We start from the raw sequence: 22,250 nt of genomic DNA, 5'->3' as shown, positions 1-22,250 counted from the left end.
AAACTCCTGTGTGGGACCTTGTCAAAAGCCTTCTGAAAATCCAAATATACCACATCCACTGGTTCTCCCCTATCCACTTTACTAGTTACATCCTCAAAAAATTCTATGAGATTCGTCAGACATGACTTTCCTTTCACAAATCCATGCTGACTTTGTCCGATCATTTCACCACTTTCCAAATGTGCTGTTATCACATCCTTGATAACTGACTCCAGCAGTTTCTCCACCAGCGATGTTAGGCTAACCGGTCTATAATTCCCCGGTTTCTCTCTCCCTCCTTTTTTAAAATTTATAAAATTTTTGTTTCAATCAGGTCTCATTTCCTTCTAAATTCCAGCACATGCAACCCAATCTGCATTGCTTGTCTTATGTCAACCCCTTTATCTCAGCAATGAACTTAGTAAACCTTCTCTGCTATGCCTCCAGTAAAAGCATGCCTGCCTATAAGTGATCACATTCATATATAGAATATTAGGTGTGGCCTTAGCAGCACCCTGTTAAGTTGCATCAAAGCTTTCCTGTTTTTTTTTGTATTCCATTCCCCTTCTAATAAAGACCAATATTCCATTAGCCACCTTGATTTCTTGCAGCACCTACATGCTAACATTATATTTCGTGCACAAGGACCCCAAAACCCCTTTATATTGCACTTTTCGTTTTGTTCTTGTTAAATAATTACTTTCTCATTCTTTTAAATGGATACTCATCTGCAAAATTATTATTTTGGTCAGTTACGTTTTGAATTGCATAGTGTGGAATTCCAAATACACTGTGTGTACTGTTTCCCCATTATCTTGCCTGCTTGTTACATCCTCTATCAACTCTTTCAAAATGCTTTCCCTTTCATAAAGCCATGTTAGTTCTTGACTGGCCAGCAACTTGAACCATGAAATCTGAAGGTAAACAATGTACTTTGACCTGGAGATATTTTTCCTTTTTTATGTCAACAGGTGCAACTATAGTTATGTAATTAGCAGGACCATATTACAAATGCTGAGCCCAAGTGCTGGAGGATATTGAAAATTATCCTATAAGCCCAGAGCAACAGTGAGTCAAAAGTTGTAGATAACAAATCTGATAATGCTGGTATAACAACAATACATTGTTCTTAAATAATGTGGGAACTTTGAAGCATTTTAGGTTACTGGAATCCTTGGACATTTCAGAACTGTTCTTTAGTCCAACCTCCTCTCCCCCCCCCCCCCCCCACAACCTTTTTTGCACTGCGGACCGGTTTAATACTGACAATATTCTTGCGGACCAGCCAACCCGGGGTGGGGGGGGGGGGTAGGGTTGCCAACAGACAAGAGTAGCAGTCCAATACGTTGAGCTTACCCCGAGAAAGACTACAAAGACCATGACGCCTTGCGCGGGCACCCGTGCGCATGCGTGTACATGCCAATTTTTTCCACAAATCATTCTTGGTAATTCTGTTCGGGGGCGGGTGTTAATGCAACCGGAATATCGGTGATAAGTGGCTAATACACTCAATTACCTTTCTAAAAGGGTTTAGCTAACGAATTTAATAATAAACACACAGCGCATATTTTCCTCGCATGAATATAGTGATAAATCAATTATCAAGGGAGGACAGGGGAGCTTGAAATAAGTGTTGAACGAACTTCCAGTAGAAGTGGTAGAGGCAGGTTCGATATTATCATTTAAAGAAAAACTGGATAGGTATATTAGGTATATTGACAGGAAAGGAATGGAGGGTTATGGGCTGAGTGCAGGTCGGTGGGACTAGGTGAGAGTAGCGTTCGGCACAGACTAGAAGGGCCGAGATGGGCTGTTTCCGTGCTGTAATTGTTACATGGTTATAGAAGTCACTTATAAGCCAATAGCATCATAACATTTTAAGTAACGTTTGGATATTAAACATACAGCGCATATTTACCTCATATGAACATATAAAATCATTGCAACACGCCAATATTGCTGAATCAGTGGGAGCCCTTGGCTTTTTTTCCCCAGCAACAACATGGTCCTGGTGAAGGGAGACAGCGATACTCGAAGGGGGTTCCTTATGTCCAGTCTATTCCACATTTAGTTTTTGTTGCATTCATTGCAGAGATATATTGGAAATGGAAGCAACGTTTTTAGTACTTTCATGGCTATCTCAGGATATTTAGCTTTGACTTTGATCCGGAATGCCAGCAGAGATGTTGTGTCAAACATACTTTTCAGCCTGCCGTCATTTCGAAGCTCGAGGAGTTGATCTCCTTCCCGCGCTGACATGGATGATACGTGGGTAATGACCTCACGTGCATTCAAGCTCAACAGTGCGTGACAGGGAATGAGGAAAGGTGCAGCTGACTCATATCGCCAAATCATATCGTTTCCTCGCGGCCTGGTACCAAATGCTTTGCGGCCCAGTACCGGTCCGCGGCCCGGTGGTTGGGGACCGCTGCTTTAGTCTATACAGCAGTAATAATATACTTAGCAATTTAGAAAGCATTTATCCAGAGATTTGGAAATAAGATTTAAGGCCCGTAAGGTTACCCAGCTGATCTGCTAATCAAAAGCACACATGTGTTTTGTGTGGGAATAATGACACCAGCAACTACTCAACCTCTGTCCTAAATTCTCTGCGTAGATTTTAATTACTATTACTCAGAACTAAGGGGTCAAGCAAAAGGAAATGGAGCATTGAAACAGAAATAAGTTAATTAAAGTGCTGTAATTAGCTTGAAGGCAACTTTTATAATAACTATTCATTAGCAGTTCTGACAGGATCTTTCCTGTGTCCAAAACTGCTCATTATTCCAGGATCAATCTAGATTGTAGACAGCCCTGACTTCATATTGTGAACCAACTTCTTGCATCCTTTCACTTCAATAAATGCAAGGTACATGTGAATATTTTGTCATCAAATTCAAAATCATTAGTTACCTCTGCTGTTTCTCTCCATTCAGCACAGAATTTACATTTCTCATGCTTTGTTATCTCATCTTAACTTTCTGAGCACACATTTTCCACGAGAGCCACCTTTGCTCTATTCCCTATTCTCACTGACCTCCGATGTTAGCAGGTATTATTTACTGGTTCCTTCTCCTGTATTGTTCTCATTCACAACAGCTGCGGAAAAGCTTCTGAAAAAAATCCTCACTATTGAACCTTCAACATTCCCCTAATTTCCCTCCAAAGTGTTCACTATGCTAACACTTGTTAAATATCATGCATCTTATCCTCAGAGGTCCATATTTTAATGCATCTAGTAAAACTTCCAATCCCAACACAATATGAACATTGCTTATAAATGTGACAAAATTTTAAACTATCCCATTTTTAACTGTAGTTTTTGACCTTCAACAATGCTATTCCTTCTCGTGTTCCTCCTCCTTTAACTGCTGCTATTTCTTCTTTCTTATTGATCACTTTTATAATTGGAGAATTGACTTGTAATATTTTTTTTCTCCCTCACCAATACATTTAGTCTCTAAACAGGAATTGATTCCACTCCCTCCTATTTCAGTGCAGTCTAAAGGTACAGGAGCCTCAGGTTCATGAACAGGTGTTACAGTGTTTAATACCAAAGGGTATGCATTGAAAGTGAGAGGGGGATAGGTTCAAAGGGGATGTGAGGGGTAAGTTTCTTTCCTGGGTTTGTGGATGCCTGGTATGGTGATGGAGGCAAATACTTTGGAGGCTTTTAAGAGATGTTTGGATGACACATGGATGTAAGGAAGGTGGGGAGATGGACATGGTGTAGGTAGGAGTGTTTTTGATTTGCTTTTTAGCTAGTTTGGCAAACAATATTAGCCGAATGGCCTGTTCCCATGCTGTACTGTTCCACGTTCTATATTACCCTTCAACCATCTGGCTGATGAACGAAAGGGGATATTTATTTTTGATATTTATTGCTTATTTATTTACAACTTATTATTATTTATTTCTCTTGTATTTGCACAGTTTTTTGTCTTTTGCACACTGGTTGCATGCCCAAATTGGTGCTATCTTTCATTGATTATATGATATTCGTTATTCTATTATAGATTTGTTGAGTATGCCTACAAGAAAATGAATCTCTGGGTTGTATATGGTGACATATATTTGTACTCTGATAATAAATTTACTTTGAACTTTCTAATGTACATGCTAACCTTTAGAAATTTCACCTCAAAATGCAAATGTTTCTACATGTATTTTAATGACATCCAGCTCTTGTGTGACTATTGTTGGCACTTCAGTACAATGTTAAAAGAGAGAATAAAAGTATGTGTAAGATTTTCTATATAGCAAAGTAATTCTAGCTCAAAATGCCAGCAAATCTTTGCAGTCAAGCTAGCATATAGGAAAGAAAGAGTAATGCTTCAGGTCTAGCCCTTCATGGAATCTTTTAGATGTGGAACCTATAAAAGTAATTGTTTCACTTTTCTCCAGATGCTACCTGACCTGCTGAGTTTATTCAGCATTTAGTGTTTTTATTTAAAACTAGACAATGGAGTGACCCATTGGGGCACCCTTTGAGAGAAGGGTAGTGCAGTCTGATGTGACCAGAATGAACATTAAATTTTCCTGAATGTTATTGGTATCACTTTGCTTCGGAAACTGAAGTAGAAAACCTCAGTTTATTAAAGAAGAACGACACGTAGCAAAGCAATTCCTCCTCGTTTAACGAAGGACACTTTTGATGGCATCACTTCTGGTTTATCTGCCACCCTTGTGCCTCCCTTTGTCATTCTGGAGATGTGCGGTCCTTTCATCCCGTCTCCATCTCTTCTGTTTGTTCTTTGTCTCTGATTCTGGAGACGTGCATTTCTCAGCTCCTTTGTCTCTTCCTCTCTCCTCCTGTGCCTGTTTTTGTCATTCTGGAAATGTGTAGCCCTTTCATTGCCCATCTCTTCATCTCTTCTGTTTGTTGTTTGTCTCTGATCCTGGAGACATACATGCCTCTCCTCCTCTTCTTCTCATCTTTTTTTGTCCTGACTCTTTGATCCTGGAGTCGTGCGGCCCTGGCCTCATCCGATTCTTGTTCTCTCCCTCTGGATGCTGATTATTCTTGCTGATGTGATTGGTGCTCTCCTAAATGAACGTGATATAGTCACCGCTGTCCTTTGACTGCAGCAAAGGGTTTTATGGGTGTCTCAAAGTATGTCATTACAATAGGATTTAATTATCTCTTATTGATGGGTAGCAGTTTGATCTGTCCCAATCCTGCACTCGTTGATGGTGATTAGCAGAATGTGACCCCTTGAAATAGAGCTGCCCTGCCCTTTTGCTCCGGTAGGTGTCGCTGCTGAGGCTGGCCGTGCGCATGCATCGGCTGTTGCGTCCCAATTTCCATGATGGCGGATGGGTTGTCGGGTGAAAGTGAGCCTGTTGATTTTTGCGAATGGGCAATTTTATACGAATATGTAACTCTGAACTTTGCCTGCATTCTGTAAGTTAGCGCATTTTAATTCGATTTAGCCCAAAAAAGTGCTGCTGTAGTGCACCGTTTGCACTAATTGAAGGTCACAACACAGACAGAGCATGAGAGTTTTAGCAGTATATAGATAGATGTAGTGTTTCTGCATTTGACATACTTGGGCCACTGCCCATACTTCCAATTTCCTCCTATTCAAAGCTGTTCAAAGACTCAGGATATTCCAAAGCTTAAGTAAGAAAAAGTGAAAGTCCAGTTTCATGGTGTAGTAAACCACTAAAAAAGTAATTCCAAATTATTTTGCGTTAACCTCTATTACTTCTCACAGATACAATACAAATATTGCATGTTGTTATATTAGTGTTTTCCATTTAAAGCAAACATTTTCTAGTTCAACTTTACAAATGCTATTAATATGGAAAGTCCCTTGTAATTTAGTTCTGGGTCACATGATCTGAATTTGATGTTTTTTGGTCATTCCACTTAACAGAATCACATGATTGGAAACTTTGGTTTCTGAAATGTTGGTGTGCTGAGATTTAAAAATAGACATCGCAGGAGCACGCATTTTTAAATTATTTAATTTGACCTTGGCAAAGTGAGAATTCTAAGATGAAAAATACAGCGTTAGCTTAGTTTCCATTTCTTCAGCTCGATAGACTATAATCTTTAGAGCCTTCCTTTCAACATAAAAAAAATTTTGTTGATCAATCTTGTCCAGAAATTTCCAACCAAGTTTTTAGGTAGTTGTCATGTAGAATTTGGTAATTGAAATCTGTTAGATGCTCTCATAAAATGTTGGAAATACTATTTTGAATAGACTGCCACCAAGATAGAAGTTCTTATTCATGGTTAGATTATTATATAAGACCAGAATTTCTTTATAACAGGTATGTTACAAGTATTAAATTTTTCTCTTTAGATTCAGATCCAGGACATTCAAGTGAAACCTGGGGAGAACGATTAATACCACCTTACAGGACATATTCAGGTAAATCCTGTTAATGTTATGAATATCCTTTTTTTTCTCCAAATACATTATACATTATTAATATTTTGTGCTTAACATTCATTTACATTAGTCAATTATGTATAGGAAATACAAGAGAACACTTAAGATGGAAATCAGGAGGGCTAAAGAAAGCATGCGATTGCTCTAGCAGACAAGGAGATGAAGAATCCCGAAGGCTTCTACAGATATATTAAGAGCAAAAGAATAGCAAGGGACAAAAACGGTCCTCTGGAAGAACAGAGTGGTTTTCTGTGCATGGAACTGAAAGACATGGAAGAGATCTTAAATGTGTTTTTTGCATCTGTATGTAGTTGGGAGATGGACACAGTCTAGGGAAGTGAGGCAAAGCAGCAGTGAGGTCAGTAATCCTATACCGATTACAAAGGAGAAAATGTTTCCTGTATTAGACCATAGGATACAGGAGCAGAATTAGGTCATTTGGTCCATTGAGTCTGCTCCACCATTTCATCATGGCTGATCCAGATTTCCTCTTAGCCCCAATCTCCTGCCTTCTCCCTGTATCCCTTCATGCCCTGACCAATTGAGAATCTGTCAACCTCTGCCTTAAATATACTTTAAGACTTGTCCTCCACGACTGCCTGTGGCAAAGAATTCCACAGGTTCACCACTTTCTGACTAAAGAAATTCCTCCTCATCTCCATTCTAAAAGGATGCCCCTCTATTCTGAGGCTATGTCCTCTGTTCTTAGACTCTCCCAGCATAGGAAACATCCTCTCTGCATCCAATCTGTCAAAGCCTTTCACCATTCAAGTAGATTTCAATAAGGTCACCCGCCATTCTTCTGAGTTCAAGTGATACAGACCCAGAGCCATCAGATGCTCTTCACGTGATAAGCCATTCATTCCTGGAATCACTTTAGTGAACCTCGTTTGAACCTTCTCCAGTTTCAGCACATCCTTTCGAAGACATGCGACTTAAAACTGCTCACAATACTCCATTAGGTATCGCCAGTGCTTTATAAAGCCTCGACATTACATCCTTAATTTTCTACTCTAGTCCTCTTGAAATGAATGCTAGCATTGCATTTGCCTTCCTCACTACAGACTCGACCTGCAAATTAACCTGCACAAGGACTCTCAAGTCCCGTTGCGCCTCAGTTTTTTGTATTTTCTCTCATTTAGAAAATAGTCAACCCTTTCGTTTCTTTTGCCAAAGTGCATGACCATACACTTCCCGACATTGTATTCTATCTGCCATTTCTTTGCTCCTTCTCCTAATCTTTCTATAGACAATAGACAATAGGTGCAGGAGTAGGCCATTCAGCCCTTCGAGCCAGCACCGCCATTCTCTGTGATCATGGCTGATCATCCACAATCAGTACTTTTCCTGCCTTCTCCCCATATCCCTTGACACCGCTATCTTTAAGAGCTCTATCTAACTCTTTCTTGAAAGAATCCAGAGAATTGGCCTCCATTGCATTCTGAGGCAAAGCATTCCATAGAGCCACAACCCCCTCTGTGAAGAAGTTCTTCCTCAACTCTATTCTAAATGGTCTACCCTTTATTCTTTAACTGTGGCCTCTGGTTCTGGACTCCCCCAAAATTGGGAACATGTTTCCTGCCTCTAGTGTGTCCAATCCCTTAATAATCTTATATGTTTCAGTTAGATACCCTCTCATCCTTCTAAATTCCAGTGTATACAAGCCCAGTCGCTCCAATCTTTCAACATATGACAGCCCCGCTATCCCGGGAATTAACCACGTGAACCTACGCTGCACTCCCTCAATACTAGAATGTCCTTCCTCAAATTTGGAGACCAGAACTGTACACAATACTCCAGGTGTGGTCTCACCAAGGCCCTGTACAACTACAGAAGGACCTCTTTGCTCCTATACTCAACTCCCCTTGTTATGAAGGCCAACATGCCATTAGCTTTCTTCACTGCCTGCTGTACCTGCATGCTTACTTTCAGTGACTGATGAACAAGGATTTCGTTGTACTTCCCCTTTTCCTAACTTGACACCATTCAGATAGTAATCTGCCTTCCTGTTCTTGCCACCAAAGTGAATAACCTCATACTTACCCACATTAAGCTGCATCTGCCCACTCACCCAACCTGTCCAAGTCACCCTGCATTCTCATAACATCCTCCTGACATTTCACACTGACACCCAGCTTTGTGTCATCTGCAAATTTGCTAATGTTACTTTTAATCCCTTCATCTAAATCATTAATGTATATTGTAAATAGCTGTGGTCCCAGCACCGAGCCTTGCGGTACCCCACTAGTCACTGCCTGCCATTCTGAAAAGGACCCATTAATCCCTACACTTTGTTTCCTGTCTGCCAACCAATTTTCTATCCATGTCAGTACCCTACCCCCAATACCATTTGCTCTAATTTTGCCCACTAACCTACTATGTGGGACCTTATCAAAGGCTTTCTGAAAGTCCAGGTACACTACATCTACTGGCTTTCCCATGTCCATTTTCATAGTTACATTTTCAAAAAATTCTAGATTAGTCAAGCATGATTTCTCCTTCGTAAATCCATGCTGACTCGGACCTATCCTGCTACTGCTAACCAAATTTCATCTTTTATAATTGATTCCAGCATCTTCCCCACCACTGATGTCAGACTAGCTGGTCTATAATTGCCTGTTTTCTCTCTCCTTCCTTTCCTAAAGAGTGGGATAACATTAGCTACCCTCCAATCTGCAGGAACTGATCCTGAATCTATAGAACATTGGAAAATGATTACCAATGCATCCACGATTTCTAGAGCCACCTCCTTAAATACCCTGGGATGCAGACCATCAGGCCCTGGGGATTTATCAACCTTCAGTCCCATCAATTTACCCAACACCATTTTCTGCCTGATGCGAATTTCCTTCAGTTCCTCTGTTACCCTAGGTCCTCTGGCCACTACTACATCTGGGAGATTGTGTCTTCCCTAGTGAAAATAGATCCAAAGTACCTGTTCAGCTCATCTGCCATTTCCTTGTTCCCCATAATAATTTCACCCGTTTCTGTCTTCAGGGGTCCAACTTTGGTCTTAACTAATTTTTTCCTCTTCACATACCAGAAGAAGCTTTTACTATCCTTTATATTCTTGGCTAGCTTACCATCATACCTCATCTTTTCCCCCCGTATTGCCTTTTTAGTTATCTTCTGTTGCTCCTTAAAAGTCTCCCAATCCTCTGGCTTCCCGCTCATCTTTGCTATGTTGTACTTACTCTCTTTTATTTTGTCCTTGACTTCCCTTGTCATCCACGGTCACCCCTTACTCACCTTAGAATCTTTCTTCCTCTTTGGAATGAACTGATCCTGCACCTTCTGTATTATTCCCAGAAATACCTGCCATTGTTGTTCCACTGTCATCCCTGCTAGGGTATCTTTCCAGTCAAATTTGGCCAGCTTCTCCCTCATGGGTCCATAGTCCCCTTTGTTCAACTGTAATACTGACGCTTCCAATCTTCCCTTTTCCCTTTCAAATTGTAGATTAAAACTTATCATATTATGGTCACTACCTCCTAATGGCTCCTTTACCTCAAGTTCCCTTATCAAATCTGGCTCATTACACAACACTAAATCCAGAATTGCCTTCTCCCTGGTAGGCTCTAATACAGGCTGCTCTAAGAATCCATCTCTGAGGCATTCCACAAACTCCCTTTCTTGGGGTCCAGTACCAACCTGATGTTCCCAGTCTACCTGCATGTGGAAATCCCCCATAACAACCGTAGAATTACCTTTGTGACATGCCAATTTTAACTCTTGATTTAGCTTGCACCCTATGTCCAGCCTACTGTTTGGGGGCCTGTAGGTAACTCCCATCAGGGTCTTTTTGCCCTTACAGTTTCTCAGTTCTATCCATACTGACTCTACATCACCTGATTCTATGTCTCCCCACCCCCACCCCCGCCTCGCAAGTGACTGAATTTCATTCATCACCAACAGAGCCACCCCACCTCCTCTGACAACCTGTCTGTCCTTTCGATAGGATGTGTATCCCTGAATATTCATTTCCCAGCCCTGGTCTTCTTGCAGCCGTGTCTCTGTTATTCCCACAACATCATACTTGCCAAGTTCCAACTGAGCCTCAAGCTCATCCACTTTATTTCTTATACTCCATGCATTCATATATAATACTTTTACTCCCCTCACCTTTCACATCGATTCCTATTGCACTTGGCCATACTCTCCAATCCCTTCCTGAGCTTTCTGCCCCTTTAATTCTGTTGTCTTTCTTAACTTTTCTTATTCTCTCTTTCCCTTTAACTCCATTCTTATATTTCCAGTTCATCCCCTCCCCCCCGCCACTACTTAGTTTAAACACACCCGTGTAGCAGTGGCAAACCTGCCTGCCAGAACGCTGGTGCCCCGCCTGTTAAGGTGCAACCCGTCCCTTCTGTAAAATTCATCCTTACCCCAAAACAGATCCCAGTGGTCCAAGAATCTAAATCCCTGCTCCCCGCACCAGCTCCTCAGCCACACATTCAGATCCCCTATTTCCCTGTTCCTGCCTTCACCAGCACAAGGAACTGGAAGCAAACCGGAGATAACCACCCTGGAGGTCCTGCTTTTCAGCCTTCTTCCGAGTTTTCTGAAGTCACACTGCAAAATGTCTCCCTTCTTCCCCATGTCATTTGTGCCAACATGCACCACCACCTCTGGCTGATCACCTTCTCCCTTGAGGATGCCTTCTCCCTTTCTTCGCCTTTCTACTTCCTCAAAACTACCTGCCCCTCCACCTATCTTCGTATCTGCAAAATTTGCAACACAGCCATCAATTCCATTGTCCAAATCTTTGACATGTAACATTAAAAGGGATTGGACCCAACACAGACCTCTATGGAATACCACTAGTGTCACTGGCAGCCAACCAGAAAAGGGTCCCTTTACTCCCACTCTTCACCTCCTGCCAATCAGCCACTGTTTTATCCATGCTAGAATCTTTCCTGAACACCATGAGCTCGTGGCTTGTTAAGCAGCCTTGTGTGGCACCTTGTCAAAGACCTTCTGAAAATCCAAGTACACAACATCAACAGATTTCTCCTTTGTCTATCCTGCTTGTTATTTCTTCAAAGAATTCCAACAGATATGTCAGGCAAGATTTTCCCTTGAAATCATACTGACTAGGGCCAATTTTACCACGTGGCTCCAAGTAACCCTGAGACCTGTTCCTTAACAATCAACTCCAGTATCTTTCCAGCCACAGAAGTCAGACTAACTGGCCTGTAATTCCCTTTCTTCTACCTCTTTTCCTTCTTGAGTGGAGTGATATTTATGATTTTCCAGTCTACCGGAACCATTACAGAATCTAGCAATTCTTGAAAGATCATTACCAATGCCTCCAAGAGCTCTTCAGCCGCCTCTTTCAGAACCCTGGGGTGTATACCATCTGGGTCAGAAGACTTATCTACTTTCAGACATTTCAGTTTCCCACGAACTTTCTTCTGAGTAATGGCAGCTTCACACATTTCTGACTCCTGACACTCTTGAACTTCCAGTGTACTGCTAGTGTCTTCCACAGTGAAGTAAAGTACTTATTCTGTTCATCTGCCATTTCGATGTCCTACCTCTCCAGCATCATTCTCCAGCGGTCTGATATTCACTCTCGCCTCTCTTTTACATTTTATGTATCTGAAGAAGCTTTCAGTATCCTCTTTAATATTATTGGCTTGCTTACTTTCATAATCCATCTATTCCTTCCTAACTTTTTTAGTTGTCTTCTGTTGGTTTTTAAAAGCTTCCCAAATCCTCTAATTTTTGCTCTATTATATGCCCTCTCTTTGGCTTTTATGTTGGCTTTGACTTCTCTTGTTAGCCATGGTTGTATCATCTTGCCTTAGGAGTACTTCCTCCTCTTTGGCGTGTGTATATCCTGTGTCTTCCGAATTGTTTCCAGAAATTCCAGCCATTGCTGCTCCGCTGTCATCCCTGATGGTGTTCTTTTCCAGTCAATTCTGGCCAAATCCTCTCATGCTTCTGTAATTCCCATTACTCCACTGTAAAAGTGATGCATCTCACTTTACACCTCCTTCTCAAAATTCAACGTGTATTCAATCATGTTATGATCACTGCCCCTAAGGGTTCTTTTACCTTAAGGTCTCTGATCAATTCTGAGTCATTGCACAAGACCCAATCCAGAACAACTGATACCCTAGTGGGCTCAACCACAAGCTGCTCTAAAAAGCTATCTCATAGGTACTCTAGAAATTCTTCCTCCTGGGATCCAGCACCAATCTGATTTTCCCAATCTACCTGCATATTGAAGTCCTCCTCGACTATTGTAACATTGCCCTTTTGGCGTGCATTTTCTATTTCCTGTCATAATTTGTAGGTCACATCCTTGCTACTGTTTGGAGGTCTGTATACAACTCCCACTAGGGTATTTTTACTCTTACAGTTCCGTAGCTCTATATACAATGACTCAACACCTTCCATCCCTATGTCACCTCTTTCAATTGAGTTGATTTCTTTTTTTAGCAACAAAGCAACGACACCCTTCTGCCTTCCTGCCTGTCTTTTCGATATAATGTGTATCTTTGGACATTAAGCTCCCAGCTATAACCTTTCAGCCATGATTCTGTGATGCTTACAACATCATAACTTGCCAATCTGCAACTGTGCTGCAAGTTCATCTACCTTATTCCATATACTGTGCGCATTCAAATATAACACCCTCAGTCCTGTATTCAGCTTTTTTGATTTTGTCCACCTTTTTTTGTTGCGACTCCATCCTGTTGACTGCAACTTTGCCCTATCAACAACATCTTACTGCATATTGCCTCTGTTTGTAAACCAGCTACCCCATCTTCAGCACTATTATCTGCCTTTCCTACGATATTTCTTGCATTAAAATATATGTAGCTCAGGACACTAGTTGCACCATGCTGAACCTTTTGATTCCTAACTTTGTGTGAGGTCTTACCAATATCTGCCTCCACAACTTTTCCACGAACTGTTCTGGCACTCTGGTTTCCATCTCCCTGCTACTCTAATTTAAACCCCACCATACAGCATTAACAAACCTTCCCACTAGGATATTAGTTTCCCTACAGTTCAGATGCAAACCTTGGGCGCAGCTACCTCTCTGTATGTCCTATCAATCACCTCTTCAACCTCCCAAATGATCTGGTGTTCATCTAGTTCCAGCTCCAACTCCTTAACGTGGATTGTTAGAAGCTGCAGCTGGATGTACTTTTCACAGTTGTAGTCGTCAGGGGCACTGGAGGTCTCCCTGCCTTCCCACATCCCGTAAGAGGAGCATTCAGCTACTCTGCCTGGCATCTGTACTATCCTAGCTGAGCAGATATAAAGAAGGGAAGAGGGGAAAAAAAACTTAACCTAGAGAGTTTCTTTCCTTTCCTTTCTCTGACTGAAGCCTCTATTAGTTGAAGCTTCAAAGAGTTAAGGTCTTAAAATCACCATTCTGACTCTGTCCACCCAGATGATGGCTGCTGCACTTGCCCCTGCCTTCCTTTAATTTGCTCTTGTTAATCAATTGCAAGCGGCATATGGTCGCTGGTCAAAGCTCTTTTTCACTGTACCAACTCGCTGCTGCCACCTGTGTACTCAGGCAGTGGATCTGCTTGAAGTCCCCTCCTCTCAAAACTTCTGATGTCAGGATTGGTCACTGACCAAAGCTCTTAAGGCAAGTTAGGGTGGATAAATCCCCAGGGCCTGACAAGGTGTTCCATCAGACCCTGTGGGAAGCTAGTGAAGAAATTGAAGGGGCCCTAGCAGAGGTATCTAAAACGTTCTTTGACATGGGTGAGGTGCTGGAAAATTGGAGAATAGCTAATGTTGTTCCATTGTTGAAAGGCTGTAAGAATAAGCCAGGAATTTATGGGCTGGTGAGTCAGACATCAGTAGTGGAAGGTATTCTAAGGGATCAGATATATACAGTGACATGCAAAAGTTTGGACATCCCTGGTCAAAATCCCTGTAACTGTGAATAGCTAAGCGAGTAAAAGATGACCTGATTTCCAAAAGGCATAAAGTTAAAGATGACGTATTTCTTTAATATTTTAAGCAAGATTACTTTTTTATTTCCATGTCTTACAGTTTCAAAATAACAAAATAGGAAAAGGGCCCAAAGCAAAAGTTTGGGCACCCTGCATGGTCAGTACTTAGTAACACCCCCTTTGGCAAGTATCACAGCTTGTAAACACTTTCTGTAGCCAGCTAAGAGTCTTTCAATTCTTGTTTGGGGGATTTTCGCCCATTCTTCCTTGCAAAAGGTTTCTAGTTCTGTGAGATGCTTGGGCCATCTTGCATGCACTGTTCTTTTGCAGTCTATCCACAGATTTTCGATGATGTTTAGGTCAGGGGACTGTGAGGGCCATGGCAAAAACTTCAGCTTATGCCTCTTGAGGTAGTCCATTGTGGATTGTGAGGTGTGTTTAGGATCATTATCCTGTTGTAGAAGCAATCCTCTTTTCATCTTCAGCTTTTTTACAGATGGTGTGATGTTTGCTTCCAGAATTTGCTGGTGTTTAATTGAATTCATTCTTCCCCCTACCAGTGAAATGTTCCCCGTGCCACTGGCTGCAACACAAGCCTAAAGCATGATCGATCCGCCCCCGTGCTTAACAGTTGGAGAGGTGTTCTTTTCATGAAATTCTGCACCCTTTTTTCTCCAAACATACCTTTGCTGATTGCGGCCAAAAAGTTCTATTTTAACTTCATCAGTCCACAGGACTTGTTTCCAAAATGCATCAGGCTTGTTTAGATGTTCCTTTGCAAAGTTCTGACGCTGAATTTTGTGGTGAGGACGCAGGAAAGGTTTTCTTCTGATGACTCTTCCATGAAAGTCCTATTTGTGCAGGTGTCGCTGCACACTAGAACAGTGCACCACCACTCCAGAGTCTGCTAAATCTTCCTGAAGATCTTTTGCAGTCAAACAGGGGTTTTGATTTGCCTTTCTAGGAATCCTACGAGCAGTTCTCTCGGAAAGTTTTCTCGGTCTTCCAGACCTCAACTTGACCTCCACCATTCCTGTTAACTGCCATTTCTTAATGACATTACAAACTGAGGAAAGGACTACCTGAAAACGCTTTGCTATCTTCTTATAGCCTTCTCCTGCTTTGTGGGCATCATTTATTTTAATTTTCAGAGTGCTGGGCAGCTGCTTAGAGGAGCCCATGGCTGCTGATTGTTGGGACAAAGTTTGAGGAGTCAGGGTATTTATAAAGCTTTGAAATTTGCATCACCTGGCCTTTTCTAATGATGATTGTGAAAAAGCTGTAGCCTTAACAAGCTGATTAAGGTCTGAGACCTTGGTAAAAGTTATGAGAGCTCACATCTCTTGCACGGTGCTCCTTTCCTTTTTTTTTACACCCTAAAATTGTACAAAACAAAAATAATACAGTGATCTTGCTTAAAATGTTGAAAAGAATGTTTCATCTTTAACTTTATGACTTTTGGAGATCAGTTCATCTTCTACTCACTTAACTATTCACAGTAACAGAAATTTTGACCAAAGATGCCCAAACTTTTGCATGCCACTGTATATGTATATCTAAGGGACTGAATTGAGATGTTCAGCATGGCTTTGTGCGTGGTAGGTCATGTCTAACCACTCTTAGTGAGTTTAAAGCAGTGGGTGTTGTCTACGTGGATTTTATCAAGGCCTTTGACAAGGTCCTGCAAGGTCAAAAAGGTTCAGTCACTTAGCATTCAAGATGAGGTAGTAAATTGGATTACACATTGGCTTTGCGGGAGAAGCAGGAGAGTGATAATAGATGCTTGGCAGCATCTGTGGTAAGAGGTACAGTTGATGTTTTGAGCCAAGACCCTTCGTCAGGACTAACTGAAAGAAGAGATAGTAAGAAATTTGAAAGTGGGAGGGGGAGGGGGAGATCCGAAATGATAGGAGAAGACAGGAGGGGGAGGGAGGGAGCTAAGAGCTGGAAAGTTGGTTGGCAAAAGGGATACGAGTCTGGAGAAGAGAGAGGATCATGGGATGGGAAGCCTAGGGAGAAAGAAAGGGGGAGGGGAGCCCAGAGGATGGAGAGCAGGCAAGGAGTTATAGTGAGAGGGACAGAGGGAGAAAAAAGAGAGAGGGAAAAGGAGGGGGGGGGGTAAATAAATAAATAAGGTGCAGCATATGAAGATTTCCTCGTGTTTGCGTAGTAGATGCTTGCCTCTCTGACTTTAGACTTGTGCCTTGTGGTGTGCCACAGGGATTGGTGCTGGTTCAGTTGTTTGTTATCTATATCAACAATCTGGATGATAATTTGTTAAATTAGATGAGCAGATTTACCGATGACACCAAAATGGGGGGTGCAGTGGAGAGTGAGGTAGACTATCAAAGCTTGGAGCGGCATTCAGACCAGCTGGAAAAATGGGCTGAAAAATCCAGATGAATTTTAATGCAGACAAGTGCGAGGTATTGCACTTTGGGAGGACAAACCAGGATAGGACTTGAGACGGTGAGCTGTAGGGCACTGAGGAGGGTGGTAGAACAGAGGGATCTGGGAGTACAAATCTATAATTAATTGAAAATGGTGTCACAGGTATATAGGGCCATAAAGAAAGCTTTTGGTACATTGACCTTCATAAGTTAAAATTTTTAGTACAAAAGATGCAATGTTATGCTGAAGTCGTATAAGATGTTGCTGAGGCCTACTTGGAGTATTGTGTGCTGTTTTAGTCACCTACCTACAGGAAAGATGTCAATAAGATTGTATGAATGCAAAGTACATTAACAAGGATGTTTCCAGGACTTGAGGACCTGAGTTATAGGGAGAGGTTGAATAGGTTAGAATTTTATTCTCTTGAGTATAGAAGATTGAGAGGAGATTCGATGGAGGTCTACAGAGTTATGAGAGGTTATAGATTGGGCAAATGCAAGCAGGCTTTTTCCACTGAGGTTGGGTGAGATTAGAACTAGAGATTATGGGTTCAGGGTGAAAGGTTTAGCTGTGTTCTTCAGCATTCCAATCAATTTTTGTAAATTATCAGCTCCTTCCTTGGCAAATGAGTGCTATAACAACTTCTAATTGGAAGTTCTTAATACCACCTGTGCAAAACAAGCTTTTCACTGTATCTTAGTACCCTTGACAATAATAACCAACACCAATAATCTGAATGAATGACTGCTAATCCAGTTAACTGTCCAGCCTCTGTACAGAATACAGTTTTTAAACCAATTAATTGAAACACTGAGTTGTCAAAGAGCTATGCATATCGCCGACTCTGTTCTGAGCCATTTATTTTGCTACAATCTCTTCTAAGTACCATTCCAATCCATTGAGTTCCATATTAGGCAATTGGAGAGAAGCATTATGTTCATCAAGCCTCTATTTCAACAGAAAGCATCATTGTGAGTTCTACTAGTCATTACCATGATATGTGTCACAGCATAATCATTTTAGTAAGTTTGGTGAGTGAAACTATGATGAAAGTAAAACTATAGCAGTGAATCATTTGTTACTGGATTTTGAGCATCATAAGGTTAGAACTGTCATTGTAGCAATGTGTACCGGTTGTGTAGCTTACTGGGAAAACATCATGATAGTATCTCAACCCACAGTAGATTTAACTGTCTGACTTTTGTTTTGACTGCATCATCCACAGAGCTGAATTTCCATTTCTTTCAGCTTAAATGACCACCACTGAATATACTACCATTCACTTAAATATTCCTCCATATCTCAGACCCAATCATCTATTCAGATTGTAATAGTCATGCGTCATGGAGTAAAGACATAGAGCATCCTTCAGTAATAATTTTACTCCTTTCAGCAATATTGCAGAAGCCTATTTATGAACAAAAATGGGACAGTCCATTGGATGCTGTCTTTCCACAAATGAGAAAATCTACAGATGCAGGAAGTCCAAGCAACACACACAAAATGCTGGAGGAACTCAACAGGCCAGGCAGCATCTATGAAAAAGAGTACAGTTGATCTTTTTGGCCGGAACTGCCCAGCCTGCTGAGTTTCTCCAACATTTTGTGTGTGAGATGCTGTCTTTCAATTATTTCAGAGATTCTAGTCTTTCATTAGCATTAAACATTTGAATGAGGGATTACAGTAACAGTAAAGAGCAAAATTTAAAAAGACATTAACTAGGCTGCGAAGTGCAGGCTACCCAATATTAAAGTAGACTCCTCAAAGCCAAAAGTTGGTGGTATTATGGATAGTGTAGAAGATTCTCAAAAGATACTGTGTGGGATATCTACCAGGTGCAGTTTAATCTGTAAAGGGAGAGTACACAGTCAAAATGCCAGGACCCTTAGGGTTGATGTACAGAGGGATCTTGGGGTCCAAGTCCATAGCTCCCTGAAAGTTGCCGCACAAATTGATAAGGTGGTAAAGAAAGCATATGGCACGCTTGTCTTATTGTGGCGCTGACTTTGAATCAGTAACATGTTGCAGCTTTATAAAACTGGTTAAGCTATGTCTGGAGCATGAAATTCCATTTCAATAGCCTCATATAGAAAGGATGTAGAGACTTTGAAGAGGATACGGGTGATGTATACAGCATGTTGCTTGGATTCAAGGGCATGAGCGTGAGGTTGGACAAATTAGGGTTGTTTTCTTTGGAGCATTGGTAGCTGAGATGGCACCTCATAGAAGTTCATAAAATTATAAAAGGCATTAGCAGAGTAGGCAACCAATATCATTATTTTAGGGTCAAAATATCAAATATTAGAGGGCATGCATTTAGTGTAAGAGGAGGAGTTTCAAAGGAAGTCTGCAGAGCAGGCTTTTAAAAAATAATAATCAGTGATGGGTGTCTTGAAATCACTGCATGGGTAGTGGTGGAAGCAGATGCAATGGGCGTTTAAGAGGCACTTGGATGGGTAATTGGATATGCAAAGAATGCAGAGATTTAATTGAAGAACAAACTACTGGAGGAGCTCAGCAGGTTGGGCAGCATCTGAGGAGAGGGATAGTCAGTGTTTTACATAGAGACCCTACAGTCTCTTGTCTTCTCTTGGATTTTGCTGTTGTTTAGAAGTATTGCATCTAATAACGTAGGGTGTACTCCTTTTCCAACCTTACTGTTATTCTTCATCTTTTTGTAATTGGAGTATGGTGGTAAGCCTTCTGGAAAGCCTATGAAGTTCAACGTAAATTTAATATCAAAGTGCATATACAGTCGCAAGAAAAAGTTTGAACTCTTCGCAGTTACCTGGTTTTCTGCATTAATTACTTGTAAAATGTGGTCTGATCTTCATCTAAGTCACAATAGTAGATGAGTGCAATCTTCCTAAATTAATAACACACAAACAATTGTACTTCTTGTCAATAATGAGTACACCATTTAAACAAACACAGTCTAGGTTCAAAAATGTATGTGAACCTCTGGGGCAATACCTTCTACAATCGCTATTTGAAGTCAGGTGTTCTAATCAATGAAATGAGATTGGAGGTGTGGGTTGTAGAAGTGCCCTGCCCTCTATTTAAAAAGAAAGACACAAGTCAGGTTGCAGACAGAGCCTTTTCTTCTCAAGAAAGATCAGCTTATGTGCACCATGCCTTGATCAAAACAATTGTCAGAGGACCTTAGGAGAATTGTAGAGATGCATGAAGCTGGAAAACGCTACAGAAGCATTTCTGAAGATCTGAGTGTTCATCAGTCTATAGCAAGAGAAACTATCTACAAATGGAGTAAAGTCAGTACTTTTGCTGATCTCCCTAGGAGTGGGCATCCTGTAAAGGTCACACCAAGAGCACAATGTGCAATGCTGAAGGAGGTGAAAAAGAACCTAAGGATAACAGCAAAAGGCCTGCAGAAATCTTTAGAACTTGCTAAAGTCTCTGTTCACGTGTCTGCTATAAGAAAAAGACTGAACAAGAGCAGTGTTCATGGAAGGACACCTCGGAGGAAACCACTGCTTTTCAAAAAAAATCCTGCACATCTCAAGTTTTCAAAAGACCACCTGGATGTTCCAGAACGCTTCTGGGACAGTGTTCTGTGGTTAGATGAGACAAAAGCTGAACTTTTTGACAGAAACGCACACTGCTATGTTTGGAGGGAAAAGAGCACTGTTCTCCAACACCAAAGCCTCATCCCAGGTGTGAAACATGGTGGAATGAGCATCATGGTTTGGGATTGCTTTGCTGCATCAGGGCCAGGACAACTTCCAATCATTGAGGGAGCAATAAATTCAAAATTGTATCAGAACATTTTATAGGAAAATGTCAGGGTAGTGGTCCATCACCTGAAGTTTAGTAAAATTTGGATGATTCAACAAGACTATTATCCAAAACACAAGTGTAAATCAACAACAGAATGGTTTAAAAAGAAGAAAATTTGTGTTTTGGAATGACTAAGTCAGAGTCCGGACCTTAACCCAATTGAGATGCTGTGGAATGACCTGAAGAGGGCTGTTCATGCAAGGTATCCCAGAAATATTGATAAACTGAAAGAGTTTTGTATGGCAAAGTTGTCAAATATTCCTCCTCTCTGTTGTGCAAATCTGATCGGCAGCTACAGGAAATGTTATTGGTTCTATCAGTTATTAAATACAAGGGTTCACATTTATTTTCCAGCCTGGACTGTGAATGATTAAACAATGTGTTCAATAAAGATATGAAATAACAGAATCAATAAATGACTGCCCAAATTGGGCATTTAACCAAAGTGCAGAAGACAACAAACTGTGCAAATACAAAAATAAATAAATAATAAATATTGGGAACATAAAGTGTCCTTGAAAGTGGGTCCATTGGTTGTGGGAACATTTCAATGACAGGGCAAGTGAACTTATCCCCTTTGGTTCAAGAGCTTGATGGTTGAGGGATAATAATTGTTCCTGAACCCCGTGGTATGAGTCCTGAGGCTCCTGTACCTTCTTAATGAGGGCAGCAGTGAGAAGAGAGTATGGCCTAGATGCTGGGGATATCTGGTGATGGATACAGCATTTCGTGTAGATGTGATCAATGATGGAAAGGGTTTTACCAGTAATAGACTGGGCCATATCCATTACTTTTTGTAGGATTTCCCGTTCAAGGGAGTTGGTGTTCCTATACCAGACTCTGATGCAGCCAGTTACTATATTCTCTATTACACATCTATAGATGTTTGTCGAAGTTTAGATGTCAAGCTGAATCTCTGCAAACTCCTAAGGAAGTAAAGGTGCTGCTGTGCTTACTTTGTAATTGCATATGTGCTGGGCCCAGAATGAGTCCTCCAGAATAATAACACTGAGGAACTTAAAGTTGCTGATCACACCACTTCTGATCCTCTGATGAGGACTGGCTCATGGAACTCTGATTTCCTTCTCCTGAAGTCAATAATCAGCTCCTTGGTCTTGCTGACGTTGAGTAAGAGGTTGTTGTTATGACATGTCTCCGCCAGATTTTCAGTCTCCCTCCTATATGCTCATTCATCACTGCCTTTGATTTGGCCTACTACGGTGGTATTGTCAGCAAACTTGAATATGCATTGGAGCTGTGCTTAGCCACACAGTCAAGCAAGTAGAGCAGGGGGTTAAGCACACAGCCTGTGGTGCACCTTTACTGATGGAGAACATGGAGGAGATATTATTGCCAATTCTATAATGATAAATAGCTCAAGAATTCCATGGCAAGCGTGTGTGATTAGTCCTTTTGAACACTGTTCTATTTGCATGAATCTATAAAAGTCATTAATTTAATGAGGTGTAGGGAAGTGAGGAAGGGACAAATGATGCGCCTAGTAACATGGGCCTAAGTGTCCTAGTTTCTATTAGGAAGATTCACCAATCCGGTGAAATTATGACAGTCTTTCTATCTGCTGTAATATGTAAAAGATGATCTTAGAATGAATGAGAATTGTTCTAAAAATAAAATGTTTGCAAATATTTTGCTGAAACAGCATAATAGAAAGACATTAAGATATTAACCCAGATATTGCTGGCCTGGGAAATGTACATCAAACTTGTATTGTGCAGTGAGCCAATGAACTCTT

General features: G+C 41.1%; 1 protein-coding gene across 4 annotated transcripts in view; it reads left to right on the top strand.

The window, feature by feature from the left end:
- The window catches only part of ankrd12 (ankyrin repeat domain 12), a 220,906-nt gene that overhangs the window by 143,895 nt on the left and 54,761 nt on the right, over positions 1–22,250 (top strand). For all 4 annotated transcript variants that reach the window (XM_072259029.1, XM_072259046.1, XM_072259019.1 and 1 more), the window contains exon 4: positions 6,291–6,359. In XM_072259029.1, coding sequence (XP_072115130.1) covers positions 6,291–6,359 — 69 coding nt within the window. The remainder of the gene's footprint in view (positions 1–6,290; positions 6,360–22,250) is intronic.

The sequence above is a fragment of the Mobula birostris genome, chromosome 1 (genome assembly GCF_030028105.1).
Source record: "Mobula birostris isolate sMobBir1 chromosome 1, sMobBir1.hap1, whole genome shotgun sequence".
Taxonomy (NCBI): Eukaryota; Metazoa; Chordata; class Chondrichthyes; order Myliobatiformes; family Myliobatidae; genus Mobula; species Mobula birostris.
Note: the sequence above shows the minus strand (reverse complement) of the source record. Positions and strands in the feature narration are given on the sequence as shown.